At 37.9% G+C, this 23756-nt stretch overlaps 1 protein-coding gene across 2 annotated transcripts; it reads right to left on the bottom strand.

Moving 5' to 3' along the window:
• Positions 1-2320: 2320 nt before the first annotated feature.
• Positions 2321-22420, bottom strand: LOC140924157 (uncharacterized). Of its 2 annotated transcripts, none has more exons than XM_073374185.1 (6): positions 21297-22420; positions 17988-18095; positions 17793-17900; positions 16579-16708; positions 6052-6145; positions 2321-4203 (listed from the first exon to the last, which is right to left on the bottom strand). In XM_073374185.1, the coding sequence occupies exons 1-6, from the start codon at positions 22395-22397 to the stop codon at positions 4170-4172; spliced, it is 1575 nt and encodes a 524-aa protein (XP_073230286.1). In that variant the 5' UTR covers positions 22398-22420; the 3' UTR covers positions 2321-4169. The 2 variants fall into 2 exon arrangements, with proteins under 2 accessions (XP_073230286.1, XP_073230287.1); XM_073374186.1 differs by having other exon boundaries at positions 2321-3021.
• Between the last annotated feature and the right edge of the window lie 1336 nt (positions 22421-23756).

Raw genomic sequence — 23756 nt, 5'->3', positions numbered from 1 at the left:
AGCTACCGAGTAGTTTTTTCCTCTTGCACTATTTAATTTTTTGTAGATACTGGATAGTTCTCACTTTTGAGTCTGTGGACGAAATCTTGCGGTGCGACCATTATTATGCTGTACAAGGTGGTTCTAACTTTAAATCTGTGAATGAAATCCTATGATGTGACCATTCAAATGAAAGCTACTGAACAGTACTTTCCTGTGGTACTGTTTATTATTCTGTACAAGGTGGTTCTAACTTTTAAATCAGTAGATGAAATCCTACAGTGTAACCTTTCAAATAAAAGCTACTGAGCAGTACTTCTCTGTGGTACTGCTTATTATGGTGTAAATGGTGTTTTCATCTTTTGAGATTTTGGACAAAATCATACAGTATGACCAATCAAATGAAACCCCTTTATTTTGCAGTATGAAACTCGAAATTTTTCTTGAACTTCAAGGGGTACAAAATCTACGTTTAAAATTGAACCGTGCCCGATTAAAGTTCATCGAATGTTTTCTTTCTGGGGAGCTGAGGAAGGTGGCGCTAGAGAAACAATGGTCACCAACGAATGACAAAAAAAACAGTTGTCAGATATTTGGTTTACTGCATACATCTCAATGCCCAGTGACAGTCAATACCACAAACCATGAAGACGTTTTCTCTCTGGCCCCACATAAATGTACTTAAGTGTCACCTCATCTTTTCGTGACCTATTCTTTTCAAATAATTTGAGAATCTTTAATTTCCACGTGCATAACAGTGACCAGCTGAGTTTCTGTAACTTGTAACTTGGGGCCCGTTTAAGGAAAGTCCAGGTAACTTTTCGGGCGCGAAATAAAATATTCAAATTATAAAAAATCTAAAGAATAAAAAAACAGTCCATTTTGTTTTGTTAACTGATAGTTTTATCACATTAGCTGTAAAACGTTTCTGTGTCCCCATAAATACAAACAGATCCAAAAGCTCGATCTTAAATGTAAACAAAAACAGCCTTCCGGGCCTTTATCGGAACTTTCGAGAAACAGGCCCCAGGACAGATAGATGCGGAACAGTTTGGTGGGCGAAAGTCTGGGTAATAGGTATGATTTCGATTCCACTTATCTTAGAACGTTCTTCAGTTTTAACAAGCCGTTGACCAACAACTTTGTAATTATGTGTTTGAGCCCTCCTCTAGAGAGGTAATTGCAAAAGGCCAAAAATCTACAGACGTCTCAGTCGGTTATCTTAGTGATTTCCGAAAAATTTATAAAGCCGTAGGCGGCCATCAATGAGTAACTGGAGCAAGCAATTAAACAATGTCAACCCGAGTAAAATTACAAATAAGGAAAATATGCGCCAGTGCAACTTTGGAAAAGAATGCTTTGGGATAACATTTACAGCATAAAAAAAGCTGTTTTATCATTATCATCATAGAAAACACTTTTTTACCAACACGGGAAGAAAAATTAAATTTCAATAACAAAAACAAAAAATAACCATACCTTTGCACAAGATTTCCTCCGCAGGCGAATTCCCTAATAAAACAAAAAGAAAAACCTACAAAAGATATGAAAACGTTAGTCGTACAACAGACAAATATTGTTCATAAAGATAAAAAGAATCAAAATCTATCAAACTTACCCCTAAAATCACAGTTTTGGAGGTCACGCAGACGCTCCAATTATTCATGTTATTCTTATCGACAACAAAGTGTATTCGTCGCGGAGAGTTGTTGATGTTCGCTTCGCTGTTTGATTACGCCACCATACTAAAAACAAGAGTATACTAGAAACAAAAGTATGCTAAGGTTTTTAAGTGAGACTGATTTCTTAAAAACAGACTTGCCGGATTTCACGGAAATCGTTTTCTGGTACTCAAAACACCTGCGAGAAAATGGGGATTGGCAATTTACGATATTTATGGATAAAGTAATAATCGAAACAGCGTGCGACTGACGTGTTTGTTGATATATAACGGTCTATGAGCGCACTAACATTGGTTAACTTAGTCACTGATCAATGTGAATAAGTATTCGCTGACGTTTCTCTATTGTAAACAGTGTAAGGTAAACTCCGTCATTATAAATGCAAAAGGCTTATTTGGTTAATAAAATTGTCCAAAATGAAATTTGAGAACTTATCGTGATTTTCTCCAGACATTCAGAAAAATTGTTTTTTCGACAATCAAAATTATATAAAATAAGGGAAAAGATTGTTAATTAATGTGTTTCATCTTTGCAATCAAAAGATGAAGTAAAACTCAGAATCGGTATTGCCATTCTGGTCAGGTTTACAGTTGACTTTACCTTTACTACACACTTTACTTGAGTCTACATAAAATGAATTAAAAGACAAAGAGATAAAATTAAAAGTAAACACATAAAACTTTATTTATCCTCAGATAAAAATAAATAAATAAATAAATAAACAAATAAACAAACAAAACGTTATTTAGCCTCTTCAGTGTTTATATTAGCTCAAAACAAGAGCCGAGCAAATTTCTGAAACCAGAAAATCACGAAAACAAGGAACGTAAACACAGTTACAAGACTGAGAAAAACTGCTAATAAACAAGACCAGTGAGCTTCTAGCGATAGCGCGCGGAAAGGACTGGGCCCGACGTCCGGTGCTCTATTTGACTATTGGATCTGTGCGCGCCGTCTTCACCGTCGTGGCGTTGTACTTGTTCAATCTTTTTAACAGTAATTAAATTTAATAGTAATGTACAAGTACAAACAGACACTGACTAAAACTGATTCTGTTTACAAGTACTGGTGTCTTTTGACATGCAGAGAGTCCCGACCTAGTCGGTTAAATAACAGTGTATTTATTGTCAGTTCCCATCATAACTTTCAAGTGTCACCCTCTCTAAATACAGTCACCACTGTGTGGAATTTAATAAAATAAATATCTATCTTATGATTTAAATCTACACAACGTTCTGTTTGGTCAATAATCGTAATCTTCTCCCATAGGGTGAAAAGCGAACATTTAGTTCACGATTCAATCGGCAACAAAATTAGTTGACATCCCCTCCATGCAATGTTTTGCCGCTGTTCAGGCTACCTGTGGAAAACAAAAACACCCCAACTTTGAATGGGGGGAGGGGGGAGGGGTGTAGATTGTTTTGTTCTCCGAAGTTACCCTATTTGAGGACAACAATTGTTACTGAATTAAATAAAAAGACGCTATTTTAATCCAACGATCTGAGATTTGATCGAAAATTCCATTCTAAGGACCTATGGGAAGACTGAAATAACGACTATCTTCATTTATTAAAAAAGTGAAAATTTTAAACAATTTTCCATCTTGGTGGCTACGTCCTTAGGGCCAGCATAAAATGAAGAATTTATTTCAAAATCTACTTTGCTCTGACTTGCATACGTCACTTTCTACTCTGAAGTGACTAAATATGGAAGACTTTTAGTACACAGTTACACTATTCTGTTAAACCGGTTCATTTTTAAAGTCGGCTAGCTGTTCTTGTACAAATATTGTTATTTAATTCAAGTATTAAGAACAAACGCTGTCATCTGAGGTTACAAAACGATTTCTCGATGAGCAGCTTGAAGGTCACTGAACGAGACGTTCCCGTCAGTTCCTGGATTTATTGTTTAAGCATTGTTAAACGATGTCCAGTTCACTGCATTTTCACGTATTTCTCCTTCCAAGTGCCTACAAAAATATTCTTGCTACACTGCCCACAACAGGTTAAGTTGTTCAGCCTTTGACGCATGGAAATGTACAGTTGACTAAATGAGCCAAAAATCCCAGCTTCGTAATAGATTAAAGGCCTGTTTACATGGAGTGGGGGACCCCGGTCTAGAGGGGTTGGTTTCTTTTGTTTTCACGCTCTGAGAAACACAAAACAAAAGAAACCTACCCCAGTAAACCGGGGTCCCCCATTCTATGTAAACAGGGTCTAAGACTACTGAGGGGTGAGTTAAAGAGTGACAAACGGAGGTGGTGAACATTTGCTGGAAGCTGGACGAACAATGCCGTGGGTGCCGTGCGATGATGTTGTCTACAAGAACTCGAAGTGGGTGAAAAAGGCCATCACTTCCTTGCCTTAAAAACTAATTAGGACCAAACAGTTGCAAGACGCGCGTGCTAAGCCATTTTAGCCCAAGACATGATTTCGTTGCAGGTGTCCTTGTGGGTGCCAAAGGCCTTTTCACATGCATCAACACACTGAAGTTGGACCCCTGCCTTCGTTAGAATGAGTGGCATTTTCGCAGAGGAGACTTCCTGCAAGAAATGCACCTGATGGAACAGATTATCTGCAGAAGACCAATTCTGGCGTGGTCTTACAGCCGCGGAGAACTCTCTCGTACATTGGGAAAAAGAGAGTTCAGATGATTTGATGGGGGAAATTATTTAAGTTCCTTTAACACAACGATTACAGTTATTTAACAATTAATGAATGAGGCTGAGTATCTTATGAAGAATTATGGAGATCGAGGAGGGTGTTATCCGTCGAGGCCGTAGGCCGAGGCGGATAACACCCTCCGAGATCTCCATAATTCTTCATAAGATACGAAAGCCGAATTCAATAATTGTTTTATTATTCATTCAAAATTATTCCTAGTTTAAAAACATGGCTAAAACATGCTTACCTCCATCGATCCATCGATGTCAAGTTCATCTTCCATAGTGCACCTTTAGGTTTGTCCAGCTCCGCAAATATATTCTCCACATAGCAGATGTCGTCCTTCGAGTTGTCTTCTTGCTGTTCTTGTCATGTTTTTAGCTATTTTTCCGCCTAGTTCTTACTCTTGAAACGAGTGAAATGTCTGCCATTTTTCAAGTTCACAATCAAAACAACTCAACCTCGTCCCCAGGTCTTCTCGGTTAACGGTGCCTTAACCTGCGAAAACGCTGCATTTTTGACGTCATTTCCTCGTTAAACACAAAATTCTTCCAAATTTGGTCATCAGTAACTAGTTATGGTGAATTAAACGCGTACTTTTAGCCAATCAGAATCGGGAAAATATTTTGAATGAATAATAATAGCAATTATTGGTTATCCGCATCGGCCTCCAGCGTCGGCGGATAGCACTCTCCTCGATCTACATAATTATTCAGATCATACTCAGCCTCACATAAAGAGTGGTCTTTCTTGACTTTCTTACCAAAACGTGCTAATTCTCCCGCCATTTTCTATCAAAACGACTGAACTAATGCAACCTCGTCCCCCGGGCTTCTCGGATGCCACGTCTTTTTCTGGCGATAGCCTGTAGCATTGACGCCATTTTATCGTGGAATTTTGCAAACGTCTTCCAAACTTGGTCGACGCTCGCTGGTTATCAAGAATTAGCTAGGGGATTTCGGTCAATAAGAGAGGGAGAATATTTTTAATGAATAATAATATCTAGCTGTTTTTTTGAAAACGAACCTGAGAAAATTTGCAGCGATTTAAGTGAAAAGGGGCCAAAAGGTAGGTTTTTGCGCCCGACAAGCTCGAACATCACACTTGCGAAGGAAAAGGAAAAGAAAAAAGAAAGAGCGAAAGGGAAGAAAGGAGGAGAAGAGAAAAAAAAACAAGGGTTGCACTCTTAGTTTTTATAATGGCTACTTTGGCGGTAACGGCTGAAAAAATCCGGCTAGATATATATAATAATATATCTAACACTATTGTAAAAACAAGTGTGTAACTTGTTCTAGTTCTATATCATGGGGCGCGTGGGTCGGGTTGCAAAAAACATATTGAGATTAAGGGAACTATTTCAAAACAAGAGCCCTCTTATCTTGAGAAGGTTTTATGCAACCTGCCCAGGCCATGACATATGAAAATAAGTTTTGGATTAAACTCAAACTCACATTTCCTTGACTCTAACAAAGCAGTATCCCGCTGGGTAATGGTCCATTTCCGAGTTCTAAAAAACTCTAACTTTCGAAACGAGGCTAAGTGTAAAATTTTCTTGTGAAAATGAGTTTTATTTGCACGAGAATAAAAAAAATATTTTAAGATCAATGCCTTCGCACTTAGCCTCAGAGGCTTGGAGCAACTCGGAAATGGCCTTTTCTTATACAAACGACGTAATTATAGTCACGCAAACAGCTTTGGTCTGGGTCATTTTATGTCTGTTCCCTTACCTTAACCAACTGTTTAAATTCATTGTACTATGGTTGCCGACCATGAGGTTAACCTTGCAATCATCCGCATGAACATTTACTCTCACGACGGAACCTGCGCAAAAAATGCAGGCACTCATATCAAATAACTTCTCCTACAAATGTAAAATACAATGTAATTACGCAGAAGATGAATAAATTCACCAATTGTTATTGTTCGATAAAACTTACCTTGTTCCCAGATTGTCTGCTTGTTAGGCGTTTCAAAGGGCAAGGGACAGAGAGAAATTAAGGCGCACGAAACTCGATGGACGCGTTAGAACATCCTTTCTCGCGCGCCTATCGCCGTCCGCGGGTGTTACACTGGACGAAAAAATGGATTTACTAGGGTAGCCAAATTACAGCAAATGTGTAGCAAATACCACATTTGCACAATTTTGCGCAAGAGCAAAGACTGATATTGCACTAGATTTGCTATCCGTAGCAATGACGGTAAATGCCACATTTGCACAACATTTACATCTTGGTGCAAAGATAATGGGCAGCCATGGATTTGAGGGTCATTTGCAGATGGTTCAAATGTGTAGGCAAATATGTTTCTTTGAACTATATTTGCACATTACGCAAATGATAGCGCAAATCTGCTGTTTTGCACAGCTTTTGCTTTAGATGTAAAAGCATGTAAACCTGTTATTTTCAGAACTTTTACGCGGCTTTGCAAATGTGAGCGAAGTATCTAATTTGAACAATGTTTGCTTGGGTTATCTTGGGTGATCAAATTTTCATAATTAAACCAGATTGCTTTGAATAGCAAATGTAACTAAACTCTTTGTATTAAACATGTTTGCTCACGAAGCAAATGTTAGCAAACCTAAACTTTGAACAAATTTTCTAGGGTGTGCAAATTTGATCAAACACAGAATTTTGCTTGTAGCGGCAAATGTGGTCAAAAGTCAAGTTTTGAACAAAGTTGCTTAAGCAGCAAATCTGATCAAACTGTTACTATTGTACAATTTTTCGCTCAGGTAGCAAATGTAATCAAATTCTGACTTTAATTTGGTTGGCAAATGTCATCAAACCCATAAAATTGAGCATGTTTTCTCAAGTAGCAAATGCAACTTCGAAGGTTTAAACGAGTTTGCTTGGGTTGTAGCAAATGCGATAAAATTTTTAAATTATTTTTAATTATAACATGGCTCACTTCAGGTTCCTAACAAGTGGCCATAATTAATCTTGAAGTTTATAGCTTCAAACTTTAAAGTTACGGAAAGAAATTCTAGCAGTGATCTCCCATTAATGTTCAAATGATTTATTCCATAAACCAAAGTAGCTTACAAAAAAAAAAAAAAAAAAAAAAAAAAAAAAAAAAAGTAGCTTACACATTATAACAGACTTTACAAACTACAGTATACAGCTGTACATACAGCTCTTCATATTAATTCCCAATTTTACAGTTCGTTGATGTTTACTTGTCTCCACTCTATGCTCTATCACATCATTACTAACTATTAATATTATAAGGAAATTGTTCTTCATCTAAATGTGTAAGATATTCTACATACAGCTGTAGGTGTTTCAGAGTTGCCTCAAACCTATTTCAGTTGTTTAGGTTTTTGCAACTCAGAAACAGGTTAAAAATCCTTTTACCCTTAGCTTGGACCAATATTTACTTATGACAAGACTATTTCTTACTTAAACTTTTGCATCTAAGGACAAAATCCTGTTCCAACTCAATGTAACCCTCAAGACACCCATTTTAATAAATAATTAGTATTTTTGTATTAATTGCTATTTACAGATTAAACAAAATTTGATTCTGGTGGCATTTTTTTCTTTAGGCTCTATGAGAATGAAAGGCCTAATTCTTGCTACCAGTTTCCAATTTTTGCTGGTATAACAACTGGGTTATAGCATTTAGCAAACTAAGAAATAGTTTAGGTACATGTAGCTATTCAAATTCAGATCAGACTTCTTTAACTTCATTTTTGTTGCTAATGGTTCCTGTATAGTATTGGATATGCTCTTAGAGGAAGTACCAGCCGGAGCTTCTAGTACTTGCCCTGTTCTAAGAAAATTGAGGGTCATTAAAGTAATGACCAGCTGTAAGTATTCCACAGCATGTCAACGTTACCATTGTCACTGTAGTTGGTCCCAATGAAAGAAGCTAATAATTATTTTAAATTCAGTATACACGTACAAGTAGTACAAAAGGTTGACCTGGCTAGCCTGCAAAATAACTACACGGCTGTCTCTCAATACTCTTTTTCTTGAGTCATGTTGCAATCCTTTGCAAAATTCCATACTAAATCATGACAAAAAGCAGGATGTGCCTAAATTTGTGTTGTTTTTTGTTCAAGCAGGTCAGTTGCAATTGCTGTAATCGGTACACATGTACTGTGAAGTGGTGCCTGCAGAACTCAAATGCCTGCAGATAAGCAAATAGATTTAAAAGAAACATTTGTACATTAATTGGCCTTTTTAACCTGCTGACTGGTACATTACTTGCAAACAATAGCCAAAGGATTCTAATGAAAAATTTATCACATCAACCAATTTGATCTACCTGCCACCAGAATTCTCAGGACAAATCAACACCATCAGGATTTGTACTGTTTACACAGATTTATCTTTTTCTAAAAAACAGTGTCATAAACAGAGAGTGATTAAAGGATAACTGTATTTGCAGAGCTACATGTACATGTACCTGTAAGTATGACCAGTCATAAATAATCTGGAATTTTTTTAAGAGCATTGGATTAACTTATATTTCCTTATCACAAAGCAAATTCAGGAGCATTATCTGGTGCCTCCTGCTCTGAGGAGAAGCCATTCCTCCTTCCTATTGTCATTGAGTAATGACCGGATTACATGTGACTGTTTCAATTTTACTTTACTGTTCATCTAGGCAAAGAGGTTTTTACAAGCTAAGTTGTTGACTCCTCCATGCTAGAGGCCTCCTGCAAAGCACTTTTCTCGGATTTGTCATCTCCTTGGTTGTATTGCCTTGCTCTGAAGACATGTACTCCACATTATACAAGCTTTGAACTTACAACAATCCTTCTTCGAAATAGAGGTTGACTGGAAAAGGGTTGTCTCTTTAGCTTTTTCTGCAACAAACAGAAATTATACATAATTGAGACCATCAATATTGAAACTAAAGCTGTAGATGGTTGTCATGAAAAATACTATTGTCCTTTTCTGTCTAAATATTCTAGCCTTTTATAGCATAAAGGTTGCTATTAGATATTACATGTATTATTACTGGCTGCAGTCACAGTAGGTGACTAAACTTACTTATTTCCTGAGTTAACTGATATCAAAATTAACTAGTTTAAACAAATTGCTGGCTCGTAACTTTCATGTCTCAAATCTAACCCCAACCGGTCATCATAATTCTGATTACACTGTACCTGTTAAAACTAAGACCTTCTTTGAGCAAAAAACAAAATGAAAAAATGAATGTGAGAAACCCTTTTGTAACAAGACAATTGACTCCAGGTAAATCATTGTATTAATTTTATAGTGAGTGTCCCACTACATCACTACCATAACAACATTGTTGACATATTACTTAAAACTTCATGGACCTGCTTCTTCTGCAATATTGCCATCACTTACAGTGTATCTTGGGAACAAAAGTTTAATTATACTATAATTGCCTCATATGAGGGAATCCAAGATAGTTTTAGATTCTGGATTCCACGCTGCGGATTCCGGAACCTTTTTCAGTGGATTACTTGGTTTCTGGATTCCAATTGTTTGACCTGTATTTCAGGTTTCAAAGCTCAGAATTTAGGATTCCACAACAAAAATTGCCCAAATTCTGGATTTCATAAGCAAAAATTTCCCGGATTCCAGAATCCCTTATCGGATGAATTTCAGGCTATTACATGGGGTGATCATAAAAAAAAAAAAATCAGTGAAAGCAGGGTACCATGATCTTAATTCTAGCTACCCCTTGTTTTCAGCACCATGGCAGTCACTGGCTTTACTCCCCTTTTAAATTTTGGAAAAGCCTTTGGAGAAAGTAGGCACTAGAGGATAAGGTTATTTTTGGCCTTAGTGGGGAATTAACACTTGCTTCAATTCTTATTAAATTTCCAATACCATTTATCTGAAGAGAACAACCAAATAAAAGATTACAGTATTTTTTAAAACAACAGGACAAATAAAGTTTCAGGAGTAGGCCAGGGGTGAGTCCTTGTTGATTACTGAATATTGGGAATGCAAATGTAGGTATTCTCAAATAGCATCATTAATGGCTTAACAGTAACAATGAACTTTCTTATACTTACTGAGCATTTCTTTTACTCCCGATTAGTTGCTCCCTCAGCATTTGTTTGTCCTTGCATTTCTCCTGCCTCTTCTTAGTTTTACAATGTCTGCTAACAGCATCTATGTACTAAGTACTAACGGCTGCTTTTCTTGGATCCACTCGTTACTACTTGATCGTCGCCGAGGGAGCTATCTAGATGTCTTTCATGGTGGATAAGTACAATTTCCTTTTCGTCGAACGGTCTATAAGTATGCAGTTCCCTCGAGGTCGAGCGATTATTTTATAAGTTCTTTGAGGACACATTCGTGCGATAAATTCGAACAAATAAGACTGGCCGATTCCTCCATACTCGACAGTCAACCCCACAGAGAAGGAAAATTCGAAAACTCTTGATAAATATGGCGTTAAACGTATGAAGTAAAAGCTGATGGCAAATCGATGGCAATGGAACGTGGTAACGGTCGACGAAATTTGGATTTCAATTGTTGTGCCTCGTTCTCGAACGCTTATGCAGACTGTCGCTGACCAGCACCATTGAGGCGCAAGTGCTTGGGAAATCGGGCGCGCGGTCTTTTGACGATTTGGCGGGAGGAAGAGATTGCCTATGTTGGTGGATTTTTTCTAAAGGATATTCGAAATTTAAAAGGTAAAGTCGATGTATTTTGCTTTGTATATCGTGCTTCTACTGCCACATCTATGTTATAACCGGGAATAAACTACATTTGCATCCATACATGAATGTGCACGCGTGTCGCGTGCGTATGATAGTGATCCAGCTGAAAAAAGCCTTGTTGAAAAATTTAAGTGGTGTTAAGTCAGCAAAATATGTAGTTATGCAATGTTAAAATGCTAATTTATTGGTATTTGGCAGAAGTAGCTCAATATTAATTGCTTGAGTAATTTATACTTCCTCTGGCGCTATATTGACATATTGAGCGTAATACCCGTACATGTACCAGTGATTTTGACAGGGGTAGGGTGGGGCCTTTATTTTATATGCGTTACTGTCATTTTTTTCTGTTTTGTTTTGTCATGTTTTCATATACAAGGTTGTTTTGTTTATAATAATTTATGATGATACAGCTGTACAATGTAAGCTGAGTCCAAAGGTCAAAAATGCTAAAATGTGCCACATGTGTATTTATAATGTCCTTAAAGATAATGGCAACACAAATAACACAATTCATTTAATTTCACAATATTTTCAATAAAGGTAGAATTACCAGTTATTTTTAGTGGGTTTAGTGACTTTTTTTGTACATTTGTTTCAGATTTTTCCTTGAGTGGTACAGGAGTTATTTCCAATGTTCTTGAAATTGAGTTGCATCACCTGAACTCTCCAAAAGATAAAGAGATCAATGAAATACAGGTTCAACATGGGGAAGCTGTTTGTGGTCTGTGCATGAAGAAATGCTACAGGGGTATTCCAGTGGGTGTCAATTTATTTACAGTAATCATTTTTCCTCTTCACAAGATAACAGAAGTGAAGGTTATATACTGAATGCTCCCATCCATCAATACCCCATCTGTTTGGGGTAAATGTCACAAAAAAGAAACCTCACGTGTACTTCCTTGTGTTATATTTTTAGCATCTTTACAATATTATTTTTCTTGCACTTTGTGCCGTGCCCTGCTAAGTAAATCCATGTCCCTTTCACAGTGTTCTGCAGGGAACATAATGTACTGAAATTGTGTGAAGCTATAGAAAAATTGCACTCGTAGAGGTTTCGCCACAGAGATATAAAGAGTGACAACATTATTCTTACAGAGGTAAACAATATGTACCACCCAATGCTCACTGATTTGCGAAAGGCTATCTTGCTATCGGATGCCCTTTCAAAACAGCAGTCCATGACTGCTCACTAGCACTGACATATAGATTCAGAAATATGCCTCAGATATTATGTTTTCACTTGGCATTAATAAGTCATGGCAAAAGTTAGTGGCAAAGTGAAAGTAGAAAGTCATTTTGTGGAAGGGCAAAGAAAATGCCTTCAGACAGATCCAAAGTTGAGATTTACTGTTTCATGTCTTCTGTCACTGCTCAAAACAAATTTTTTACTGGAACCTTTTTTCTGTCAAGCAATTATAGAATATCGTATTCCTATTTAAAAAGGAAAATCAAAAAGTTATCTTACTGTGTGAATTCCTATACTAAATAAATCTATGAAAATTTGACTCATTTAGTGAAAAGGGTATAAAAATATTGAAGATGTAAACCCCGTTGGTCTAAGAAGTTTAGGTTTACATGAAGAAATGCACCATGTTAATGTTGTTGAGTGAAGGCTGATATAAATCTCGCCAGTCTGTTTGAGCAGTTTAAAAAGACAAATCATATTGAACTCAAAATCAGGGTTGTAAAGAGCAGCAAAGAAATTATTCGTTCATGTCTGTGCTGAGTTTCTATTCACAAAATATATGAAATACAAAGCAATTTCACCATTTGTTGTAGTATTGGCTGTTGGGCTTTCAAAATGTGGTTATTTTTAGGAGGCTCACCATCAAGATAGCGGTAAGAACAAAATTGTCAGTTTTGATGTGAAGTTTCTTGAATAAATGGCCATGAGGAAATTGTGTACAAGTGAATAATCTCAACCCTGACTTTGAAATGCACAGAACTTTTTTTTTTGGACCAAATTTAAGGTACTGTGGGTGGCCTTGTTATTGTTAGCTTTTTAATAATAATATTATGATGTAGAAAAAATACAGTAAATTAATGATCTGACTACTGGACCTTTGTCCAGTAGATTTGTTGTGGTGTATTTACTTTATGTAAAGGGGAGGTAGTGTGGGCCCTCTGTAACTATATACAACAGTTACTGTGTCATTTTGAATTTTTAGTTTTAGTAATTGGAGATCCCTGCCCATTGTGCGACCCTAGGCTTTACTATTATCAAATGACAGAAGAGGAATGCAACACATGCCCAGGTTATGTACCATTGACTCACTTCGAAGTGGTTATGTGATTTAGAATTGGACCCTAAAAGAGACCGGGGCCCAGTTGTTCCAAAGACCGATTAGCACTAACCCAGGGTTAGATTTTAACCCCGCGTTTCTTTTTTCTTTTAATCAAAAGCATTTTGTCAGATAATTTTCTCTTTTCTTTTTTAAGTATCAAATCACCAAATTGTACGCAAAAGGAATTATTCAAATGAATTTGTTTTTAAAACTTTTATATCTGAATTTATATTTCGTACTAACCTTGGGTTATCTTAACCCAGCTTTGAACAACCCAGCCTGGAAGGATAAATGCTGCATGTTAATTTGTTTCACCGCCTTAGTTTTTTCTTTATAGCTTTAAACTTTTCATGATCCAAGGCCAACTCAGAGCTCCTGTAACCCAATAGTGGTCTGTTCATTTTTTATGGGGGGGGGGGGGGGAGGCTTTGTCGGGTGGGATTTGACCGATAGCTCCTGTATATGAAGACCCTCTCTTCATCAGAATTTTTTTTGGGAAGCCACAACCCCGCTCCTTGTATCCCAAGATCAAATAACCAGGATTCAGGTGAATTTTAGTCAGCAAAAATGCTATGACTTTTTGGGATTGAACGGGTAGTACTTAATGAACAGTAAAATTCAAAATCAACATTACAATCAGTGAAACTCAAACTCAGGGTTGCAAACAACGGAGTAAGAAAAATTAGCCTTTCATAAATTTGTTGGCTGAGTTAATGTTCAAATAAAATTGTGAGCAGTTTCACCATATTTTGTTGTAGTATTGGCTGTTGGGTTTTCAAAATGTGGTCATTTTTAGGAAGCCTACCATCGAGATGCGGTCATCTCTAGGTGGGCAGTCAAAACTACAACAAATACCGGTTAAAGTTAAATTGTTGGTTTTAATTTGAATTAAGTTTGTTGGTTAAATGACCATGAGGAAATTGTGTACAAGTGAATAATCACAACCCTGAGTTTGAAATCCACAAAACTTTTTATTTTGGACCAAATTTGATTTTTTAGTATAATGTACAAGAAATAGAGTAAATGATCTGACTACTGGACCTTTGTCCAGTAGATTTGTTTAGTGTATTACTTGTATAATAAAGGGCAGGTAGTGTGGGCCCTCGATCTGTACGGTATAGAACAGTTACTGTATGATTTTGAATTTCTAGTTTTAGTACTCGGACATCCTTGCCCGTTGTACGACCCTAGGCTTTATTATTATCAAATGACGGAAGAGGAATGCAACACATTCCCAGGTTGTGTATCATTGACTCACTTCAAAGTGGTTATGTGATTTAGAATTATTGGACCCTAAAAAAGACCGGGGCCCAGTTGTTCCAAAGACCGATTAGCACTGACCCAGGGTTAGATTTTAACCCGCGTTTTTTTTTCCTTTTAATCAAAAGCATTTTGTCAGATAATTTGTTCTTTTCTTTTTTACGTATCCAGTCACCAAATTGTAGACAAAAGGAATTCAAATCAATTTGTTTTTGAAACTTTCATATCTGAGTTCATATTTCGTATAAACCTTGGGTTATCTTAACCCAGCTTTGAACAACCAAGCCTGGAAGGATAAATGCTGCATGTTAATTTGTTTCACCGCCTTAGTTTTTTCTTTATAGCTTTAAACTTTTCATGATCCAAGGCCAACTCAGAGCTCCTGTAACCCAATAGGGGTCTGTTCATTTTTTATGGGGAGTGGGGGGGGGAGGCTTTGTCGGGTGGGATTTGACCGATAGCTCCTGTATATGAAGACCCTCTCTTCATCAGAATTTTTTTGGGAAGCCACAACCCCGCTCCTTGTATCCCAAGATCAAATAACCAGGATTCAGGTGGATTTTAGCCAGCAAAAATGTTATGACTTTTTTGGATTGAATGGGTAGCACTTAATGAACAGTAAAAGTCAAAATCAACAAAAAAATCAGTGAAACCCAAACTCAGGGTTGCAAACAACAGAGTAAGAAAAATTAGCCTTTCATAAATTTGTTGGCTGAGTTAATGTTCAAATAAAATTGTGAGCAGTTTCACCATATTTTGTTGTAGTATTGGCTGTTGGGTTTTCAAAATGTGGTCATTTTTAGGAAGCCTACCATCGAGATGCGGTCATCTCTAGGTGGGCAGTCAAAACTACAACAAATACCGGTTAAAGTTAAATTGTTGGTTTTAATTTGAATTAAGTTTGTTGGTTAAATGACCATGAGGAAATTGTGTACAAGTGAATAATCACAACCCTGAGTTTGAAATCCACAAAACTTTTTATTTTGGACCAAATTTGATTCGTTCTGTAAAAAGACTAACAGAAGAAATTTGTGACTGTAAAATTGTCAAAAAAAGTAGCTGGTTTCTGATTACTTTATATTAAAATGACAGTGCATATAAAACAGTTAACAGGAAAGATGCATGTAGGGGGTTGGACCTCTGGGCAGAGGCTCACAGCGTGTACAAAATTTTATTGTAACAATGTAATGTTACAGTTGAGATTGGAAATTTACTTTAGTCACAAAACGAATCAAACATATAGGAAATGTCACATGCACATCACCTTTGACTGTCAGCAAATGTTATGCAGTTCACTATATTTGCTCCCTCTGCAAATATGGATAATTATAATACAAATGTTCAAATTTATGATACAGCCAAATGTGTAGAAATTTATTGTTTTTGCTCTCAAGGCAAATACGAGTAAACCACATGCAAAAGTGTTCTTTTGGTATCCTGGAAAAACAAGAGCAAACACCAGTGCAAATTAGGGGTTTTACAATATTTTTGCCTGCATTTGAAGTACAGTGAAAACTGTCATTTTTGCAAAGGATGTAAATTTGAGTAAATTGGTGGAAATGTTGAAGATTTGCCCATGCTGCAAATATGTATCAAAATTGTATCAAACCATTACATTTACTTGACTTTTGCGTATCAATACCTATCTAGCAAATATATGTATTTGCCCACACTTTAGCTGACAGCGCAAATGTAATGCAAATTTGGAGCTCCAAATTTACCACATATTTGCACCTTTCGCAAACATTAGTAAATCCGTTTTTTCGTCCAGTGTACACCTTCCATGGACCATCAAGTTTGAGGGGATGGGCCATTGGAAAAGTAAAGGGAGAGGACTGAAATAAATCCATACACGAAAAAATACACGTGAAAAAAAATTCATACAGCCTGAACAGGCAGAAAAAGATACATACAAGCTAAGAAGAAGAAACAACATGCACACCAGGTAAACCAAAAAAAATAAATAAAATTACTCGCAGGGTTGAATTGACCTCCCCACACCTCTCCCTTCTGTTTTCTAATGGTCCTTTCCTAAGAAGAAATCTATGACTTACCATCGACGGATTCGTCTACATTAGTGCCATCTGATTGGACGTCAGTCTCTCCTCTCTCCAACTTAAGAAGGTAAGTCTTCACATGATGATGTCCACGTCTCTCTGCTACTTGCAGCGGTGTTTCGTTGAGCTTTGTCAAAATGAAAATACATTTCACCAAAGATCCGGGAAATTTGGCACTCGATTTTCAATAAGAACAATTTGTGTTGTTGTTGTGTCATTAGGATACATCGCACATTATCCTGAATAAACATAGTTCATATTGACTTTTCGTGTCATTGGAGTAATCTGCTGATCAGTAACAAGATTTGTACTAGGCAAACAACAAGGTTGAAGATTCCAAAGTTGTACTTCTAATCAGCGACCTCGTACTTGCACCCAAATCTGAATGCCACTATAATTGTTTTCAGCCATAGTCGCAGTGTCGTCGTAAGTGTTTGGTTTAAAGAGGGAGTTAAAGATACCGAAACAGCGAGGGCGGGTGAAAACGTCACTTAAAAAGTGTCTTCACGTTCTTTGAGACTTAAGCGCGATTATCCCAACTTACTCAGTTGAACTCTCCTGGATCAAATGGGAGGAGATTTATCCACTGGATAGAGGAAGAGAAATTTGTTTGTTCATGTTCTCCATAAAGCGCAAAATAAGACAATTTCACGTCATAGTCGTGCAGTGACGGCAACGAAATGTATCAAAAGGAGTGCTCCACGTGAAAAGACGTTGTTTCGCTCATCTAAACTTGTCCGAAGCTAGTGGATTTTGCTGCTTTGGCTAGGGAATTTAGTTCTTTGTTTGCCCGAAGGGCAAGTGAAGTTTTTTCGGGAATTCAACAGAAATTCTTCCCACGCGTTTTCCAAAATTGTATACCTTGCGCAACGGTGTTACACTGAACCAAAGCGATATTAGTAGCAATGTTACTTTGTAGGAAGTGTAAGCTAATTGCGGGCGACCAGAGGAGCCCTCAATCCAAATCTCAAGTTTGCTATTACGCATGAGTGGCAGGTATGTAGACGGCATTCGTATAGCCTTCACTAAGAATGAATGGCAATCGCATGCATAAAACGCAATCTGATCAAGGGCGTTTGGACCTTCTATCACGTAAAACTTGCTCTATCTCGCCCACATATATACTCCCTAACCTTTGATCATAATTAGCTTGTAAATACTTGAAGGCTGGTCTAGGCAACACAATAAAAGAATCACAAGCAAACACTTACGTTGCTTTGTTTGCTGTAGTCAGCGGGGCTGTAAGGATTTCTAACCAATGCCTTGACAGCCCCGAGATTGCCTTTCTCCGCAGCTAAATGTAGTGGTGTGTAGCCAAACTGCAAAAAACAAATACCATTTTAGTTTATTTAACACATATCATACCACAGACAAAAAAACAAGGCTTAAGGTAGAATAAAACATACATAGTCAACTAAATTTGCGTCAGCTCCATTCTTTAACAGCATGTCCAAAAGATCATCATCTCCACCAATTTCATATACTACGAAGTGAAGAGGGGTCCTTTGATTTATCTAGGGAGATAAAATACTATTAGACAGATTACCTAAAACATAAGCAAAATGTGCCTGAAAGATGGAAAAACTTCCACGAGAAAAAAAAGTTCGGCAAATGTTCCGTCGGAACATTCCGCTTGCGCCATCTAAAATTTTTAGGAAATTTATAAATTAGGAAAGTACATCTGAGGAAAATTGGTAAAACGTGCCGATAAGTAAGCCAATAGTCAATCCAAGATGGACGTAAAAATTTGAGAGAGCTGAACATGAAGGCAGGTACCAGCAGACAGCCTAGAGATAGCCCTAACAGAGGGTGGGTGACTGGTGGGGGGTGGGGATAGAAGGCTTTTAAGGTGATTCCCTAGTTTTGCACTGCGCATCTCTTACTGCGCATAACAAGATGGCTGCCGTAAAAAAGAGCATGTGAAGTAATATTATTAAAATGAAGTTGACTGAAGAGAAACGCTATTGGAATTTTTGCTTGCTGTTGTTTGTTGCCGCGGTGAGACTCAATGTGTTGGGAATGTGCATAACGTAAGCAGTACGCGTGTTGCTGAGTTCGACCTCCTCTCGGAGAACCTCTATAGTGGATGTTTAACTTGTGCTTACTCACTTTGATTTTCATTTAAACACTTTCTTTATCACATTCTGTCCTAAATGTGATATTTCGATATAAAACGAATGTTTTAATTCTTTCTTCCTCCTTTCAAATACATTCTATTTAGAAACTTGCCCCAGTCCTCTCTCAAAAATCGGAGAAAATGCGTTTGGTGCGCACTTTCTGCAGCCTTACCGCAAAAACGAGTACGGTGACCCCCATTTTTTATTTCATGATTTTAATAAGGACAGTGCTTCCTTTCGATGAGAAAAAAATTGGCACAAATCTATGTTCAGTTTTTTGGCAATTTTACTAAATTGTACGGATTGAGCCATCACGGGTCGAAAAGCGCGCGTCCAATTTAATTCTACATTGGAGCGTAAAGTAAAAACAAGGGCATTAAAAGGCATTTTTCTGGTACGTAAGTGGATAAACAATACATTAAAGTCAAATTCTGTGTGATGTCACATGCATCATCGAAAAAATCTCTCCTTTTTGTCTAGGTTTTCGCTGCCCGCGGTTTTTGTAAAAGGGTCCTAAATAGCCGTGTTTGTCAGCATTGTGACGTCAAAACGAGCACGGTGACCCCCACTTTTTATTACTTTTTTATCATCTTCTTGACTTGTTACATCAGTGTACCAAGTTTTAGCTAAAATCTATGTTAGGTTCTTTTACTATGGAATCACCTTAACACATCTATCGCAAAGTAAAGGAAACTGGATGACTGGGTGTGACTATTTCTTCAGAGTTTCTAACAGGCATTATCAGGGATGTCACTAAGAGCCTGCAGCCGAAAATGGAACCTCAGCGGACCAGTCAATATCACCAAGGTTAAATTCTCCTGATGCTATTATGTTAGGGTGATGATTAGAGGATTCGAAGACACAATTAAAGGAATCTGAAAATTGTTCCAAAACATCTTGGGGAGAATTTGGTGGTCTGTAACAAGATGCTAGGTGGGGAGTTTTACATTTACCGATCTTAACTGATGACCAGAGGATTTCGCAATCTTTTCTATAGTTAGGCTTTTCCTCGCAAATGATTTCAGACTAAATCGACTGGAACACACCTCCCACATTAGGATTTCGGTCCTTTCTGGACACGGAATAGGTGGGCGGAAAGACTGAATAGGTCGGCACTCAGTCAAGCTTTGATTCACAGCCGAGGATGATATCAGGTTTGTGAAAGTCAAGAAGAACTTGAAATTCGGAGAAACGAGATGGACCCTTGAGGCCGTTGCAATTGATGATCATCCCCTTTAAGCCAGAAGATACCTTGGTATCTTGGGAAGCTAGGAGCTGACAGGTAGACAGGTTGCTGTTTGGTGATGGTGTTGGTTGGACATGGACGGTGTTAATGTTATCCGAATGATTCATTCAGAATACTCGTGTCAGCATCTGAAGAAGGATCCAAACCGGGGCTGGGATTTCTAATGTCAGAAAAAGGCAGATTCTTTGAAGTTGTAATTACACACACAGGGCAGCTCCATGGGAAGCTGACAGTCAAGGAGACAAGTTTGGTGTATTCAGCAGATGTTACTTTACCGACATTTGATGTGACACCAGCAGAGACAAACATCGCATTGAATCTCTTGATGGTCAGCAGACTGAACACAAGTTTTTATTACAGTTAGGAGCTGGACCAGGATTGGCAGAAATGTCGCCTCAAGAAAGAAGCCTTATCAGCCGGAACCCAGCAACTGAGTTGGGATAGTAGGCCAAACTTGAGGCTAAAAACGTCGTGCGACGGTGTGCAAGAAACCCAAGAAGGTGGCAGAAGTTGACTCGAATTCTGAGAAGAGTGACCACACTACCGCGAAAACCGTGGATAACGGTTTAAAACGTAGATTACTTCAATCCTTTTTCCTTAAGATGGTGCAGTGAATCGTTTGGATGCGGAGAGCAGACATAAGAAAGCAGAAATACAATGTAAAGAACGCAGCTCAGGAAAACACAGCGAAAACACATCCAGTCGCCATGACACCTTAATCTTATCAATGTCAAATTGAATGCAAACTTAACGATGTCAAATTGAAAGGAAAACAAACAATAGGGTTTCCCCGAAAACCGAAAAGATAAATGCCTCTTAAGTAAACAGACTAAACAAAACCACACGGATTGATTCTAATTACATTAACTACCTCATACCCGAGTTAGGAAAAAGAAATTGAAATTATAAACCAAGGATTCTGTAGGCAACTAACTCACTGACTATGCAGACGACATATAAAAGGCTAAGCCGATTCGAGCACTGCACTACACTGCAGCGCAGTCGATCAGACTGTACGAAATGTTGAACTGCCAAATACAATAGGTCTAACCTGTATTTTCTTCATTTAAGAAAGTATAACGCTTAAGATTTTTCTTCGAAATTATTGACACTTTCGACGCGATACAGCTCAATCGCGCATAAAATCAATGGAAAATTATTTAAAGTTTACCACCGTCATGAATGAAGAACGAAAGAGCAATGATGCGACGCGATGGAACGATGGAGTTGGACTGTCTGTGTGCTGGATAAGATTTCCTTGCACTCTCGTGTTTGTTTTTACGTAGGTAAGAGTGAGGCGTAATGCCGCGGCAAATAATAACTACAGAAAACTTATTTATAAAGTTTCTCACCTTACTATTGGGTTCCCTGAAATTTACTGGCGCGCCCTTTTTTAGTAGTGTTTTAATTATTGATATACGGTCGACGCCGCGATCAATTTTTTTGTTTTTTAACGCGTCCCAAAGCCTTCTCCCCTTGTCTTGTACATCTCCATCATCATCGCCATCATTTCTAGTAGCCATAGTTTTTCCAATTCCAGGACGACCAACATCAAGTGTCTTCTGTTTTTCAGCACCAAAAATATCTCCTGGTAGTGTTTGTTGCGAGTTTTCTCTGGTTTTGGGATACTCTTCTAGTCTTTCACCCTCATCTGAATGAAATAAAGGATCCCTATCAGTTCGTTCGGCTTTCCTTGGGACTTGTTCGTCTGTTGGCTTATTCGAACTCAGATAACATTTATGAAATTCCTGGTCCTCCGTAAAGGCTCTGAAGCTTACTTTTCTCGCACAACATAACAACATATACAGGGACTCGATAAACACAAGAAGTGCAAACGTTCCAGTTACAACGATCACGGCATTAGCCCAGACGGTCTTCTTAGCTCCTCGTTGATTATGACATTCGTATGACGTTTGCGTTTCGGTTTCGTTACGAGACGCACTGGCCGTAATATCTGAAAACCTCCCGTCTCTGGTTAAGTTACAGTTAAAGTTCGAGGGAAAGTTGAGAGGGTAAAGTAATTTGGTCTGCAGAACGAGAAAAAATATTCCAAGAAGAAATCTGGCGAAAAGTTGCGAACAATACGCTTTGAAAAGCTTTTTCCGGGAACTTTGCGCTAAATCCGCGTTTCTAGGGTTGTTTTCAAGTTCCTCAACTTTCGACTTCACCGCTTGTGAGTATATTCCACAAACACTTGCAGTCACAAGGAAGTTAATAATCACGAATCCATAAACAGGGAATTTGTTGTATTGTTTATCGTACTCTTCGTAACACTTTCCACGAATGAGTTCCTTGTCGTCACTTGAGCCACAACGGAAGTCTGTCGGTTCGCTGTTTTCAATGTCGAGAAAGATTGGAGATAGGATAATTCCGAGCAAAATCCAAAATACATTTGCCACATAACTGAACCAGTGGAGTGTTTTAGGAGCAAGCAAATCTTTGAGACCTTCCATGTTGTATGCCTCTACATTTCTGGCTTATGAGCTCTAAATGCTTGCATTTAGCCAAAAGCGGGGGGCGGAGGGGTGGAAGAGACGAGGTCTGGGACCCAGAAACTACGATCTCACAATTTGCGAAGCGGTCACCCTGCGTTGTGGTCAGTGGATAGTTGCAGTATTTTTCCCGCAGTAAATCAATCTCGTACCCAGAGTCTTCAGGCATTTTGATCAGCGGGGCAACGCCGGGAAGACTCTGGGGACATTAAATCGGAAAGCACTAGATAACATCGACCTAAACCAGATGAGTAAAACCTGTGATAGACTCAGCTCTATTGCACTGAACGACGCGGCTTAAGGTGGCTCGATATAGTTTTTCAAGGTCAATACCTCCCAAGTTTGAGCGTGAACTACGTCGCCATAAGTAAGTAAAATAACGGCTACAATTCGCTAATATTTTGACAGAAATTTTGTCTTTAAAAGTGAGAGTCTATGATTATTCAGGGATATTGTCTCAAGGTTTCATTTTCACGTGAACAGCAGTAACTAACAATGCATTTGACATATGCAAAAATGCTAGCTATTGTTGTGCACGAAAATATGAATTTTGGAGACGATACCCATGAATAATGAGAGGCTATCACTTGTAAACACAAAACTCTTGACAAAATATTAGCGAATTCAAGCCCTTATTTTACTGCCTTACAATATATCAATAATCTTGAAACTAAGAGGTCATATAATAAGACGGTTAGTCTCAAGACTCTTAAATTTTCTAAAAAATTTATCGACCGGTTAAAAAATTATTCGCTGATTTGTTAAAGTAGACCGAAATGTTTACATTACTGCTAAAAAGAGTGCCTTGATACATAGTAATCAAATCCTTGTTTCTAGCAATCGGCTAGAGGTATCTCCATGATCGATCTTTCACACACATTTTTAAAAAGATTGAAACTACTATGAGGTGAAATTGCATGTCAAAAGCGCTTCGTTTAGTACAGATAACAGTCGAACATCACGATTGTCCATTTTTTACCGTATTTCTAACCATAAAAACTTCTTTCCAAAATATTTCGATAACGCTATTATAGATTTCGCTTAAACTTCACGAACATCGAGGCGGCTATTGTAGGAAAAAGCTCCAGTAAACGATTTTGGAAGAACAGTTCCCAGTGCCGAGAAATACTGCTGCAAGTAAAATAGGTAATGGCGTCATTTCGTTGCTATGATAACTCCGATGTCATTGCAACCCTGATTATAACAGATTTTCGTCTTTATCTAATACAACTGTGGTGTCAATTTTTCCAAATCTTTGCTTATGGCGACGTAGTTTACGCTCAAACGTGGGAGCTATGCACTCTAAAAAAATGTATCGAG

Source organism: Porites lutea, chromosome 14 (genome assembly GCF_958299795.1).
Source record: "Porites lutea chromosome 14, jaPorLute2.1, whole genome shotgun sequence".
NCBI classification, from domain to species: Eukaryota; Metazoa; Cnidaria; class Anthozoa; order Scleractinia; family Poritidae; genus Porites; species Porites lutea.
The sequence above is the reverse complement of the archived record's forward strand: the minus strand, read 5'-3'. Positions and strand labels throughout refer to the sequence as shown.

Bases quoted from the DNA above. Each gene is read 5' to 3' on its own strand.
- LOC140924157 (XM_073374185.1), bottom strand. From the start codon at position 22,397: ATGGAAGGTCTCAAAGATTTGCTTGCTCCTAAAACACTCCACTGGTTC. The intron at 18,096-21,296 runs GTGAGAAACTTT...TTATCTCCCTAG, and splicing joins TCAGGGAACCCAATAGTAAG to ATAAATCAAAGGACCCCTCT. The intron at 4,204-6,051 runs GTAAGGGAACAG...CATTTCTTGCAG, and splicing joins AATTTAAACAGTTGGTTAAG to GAAGTCTCCTCTGCGAAAAT.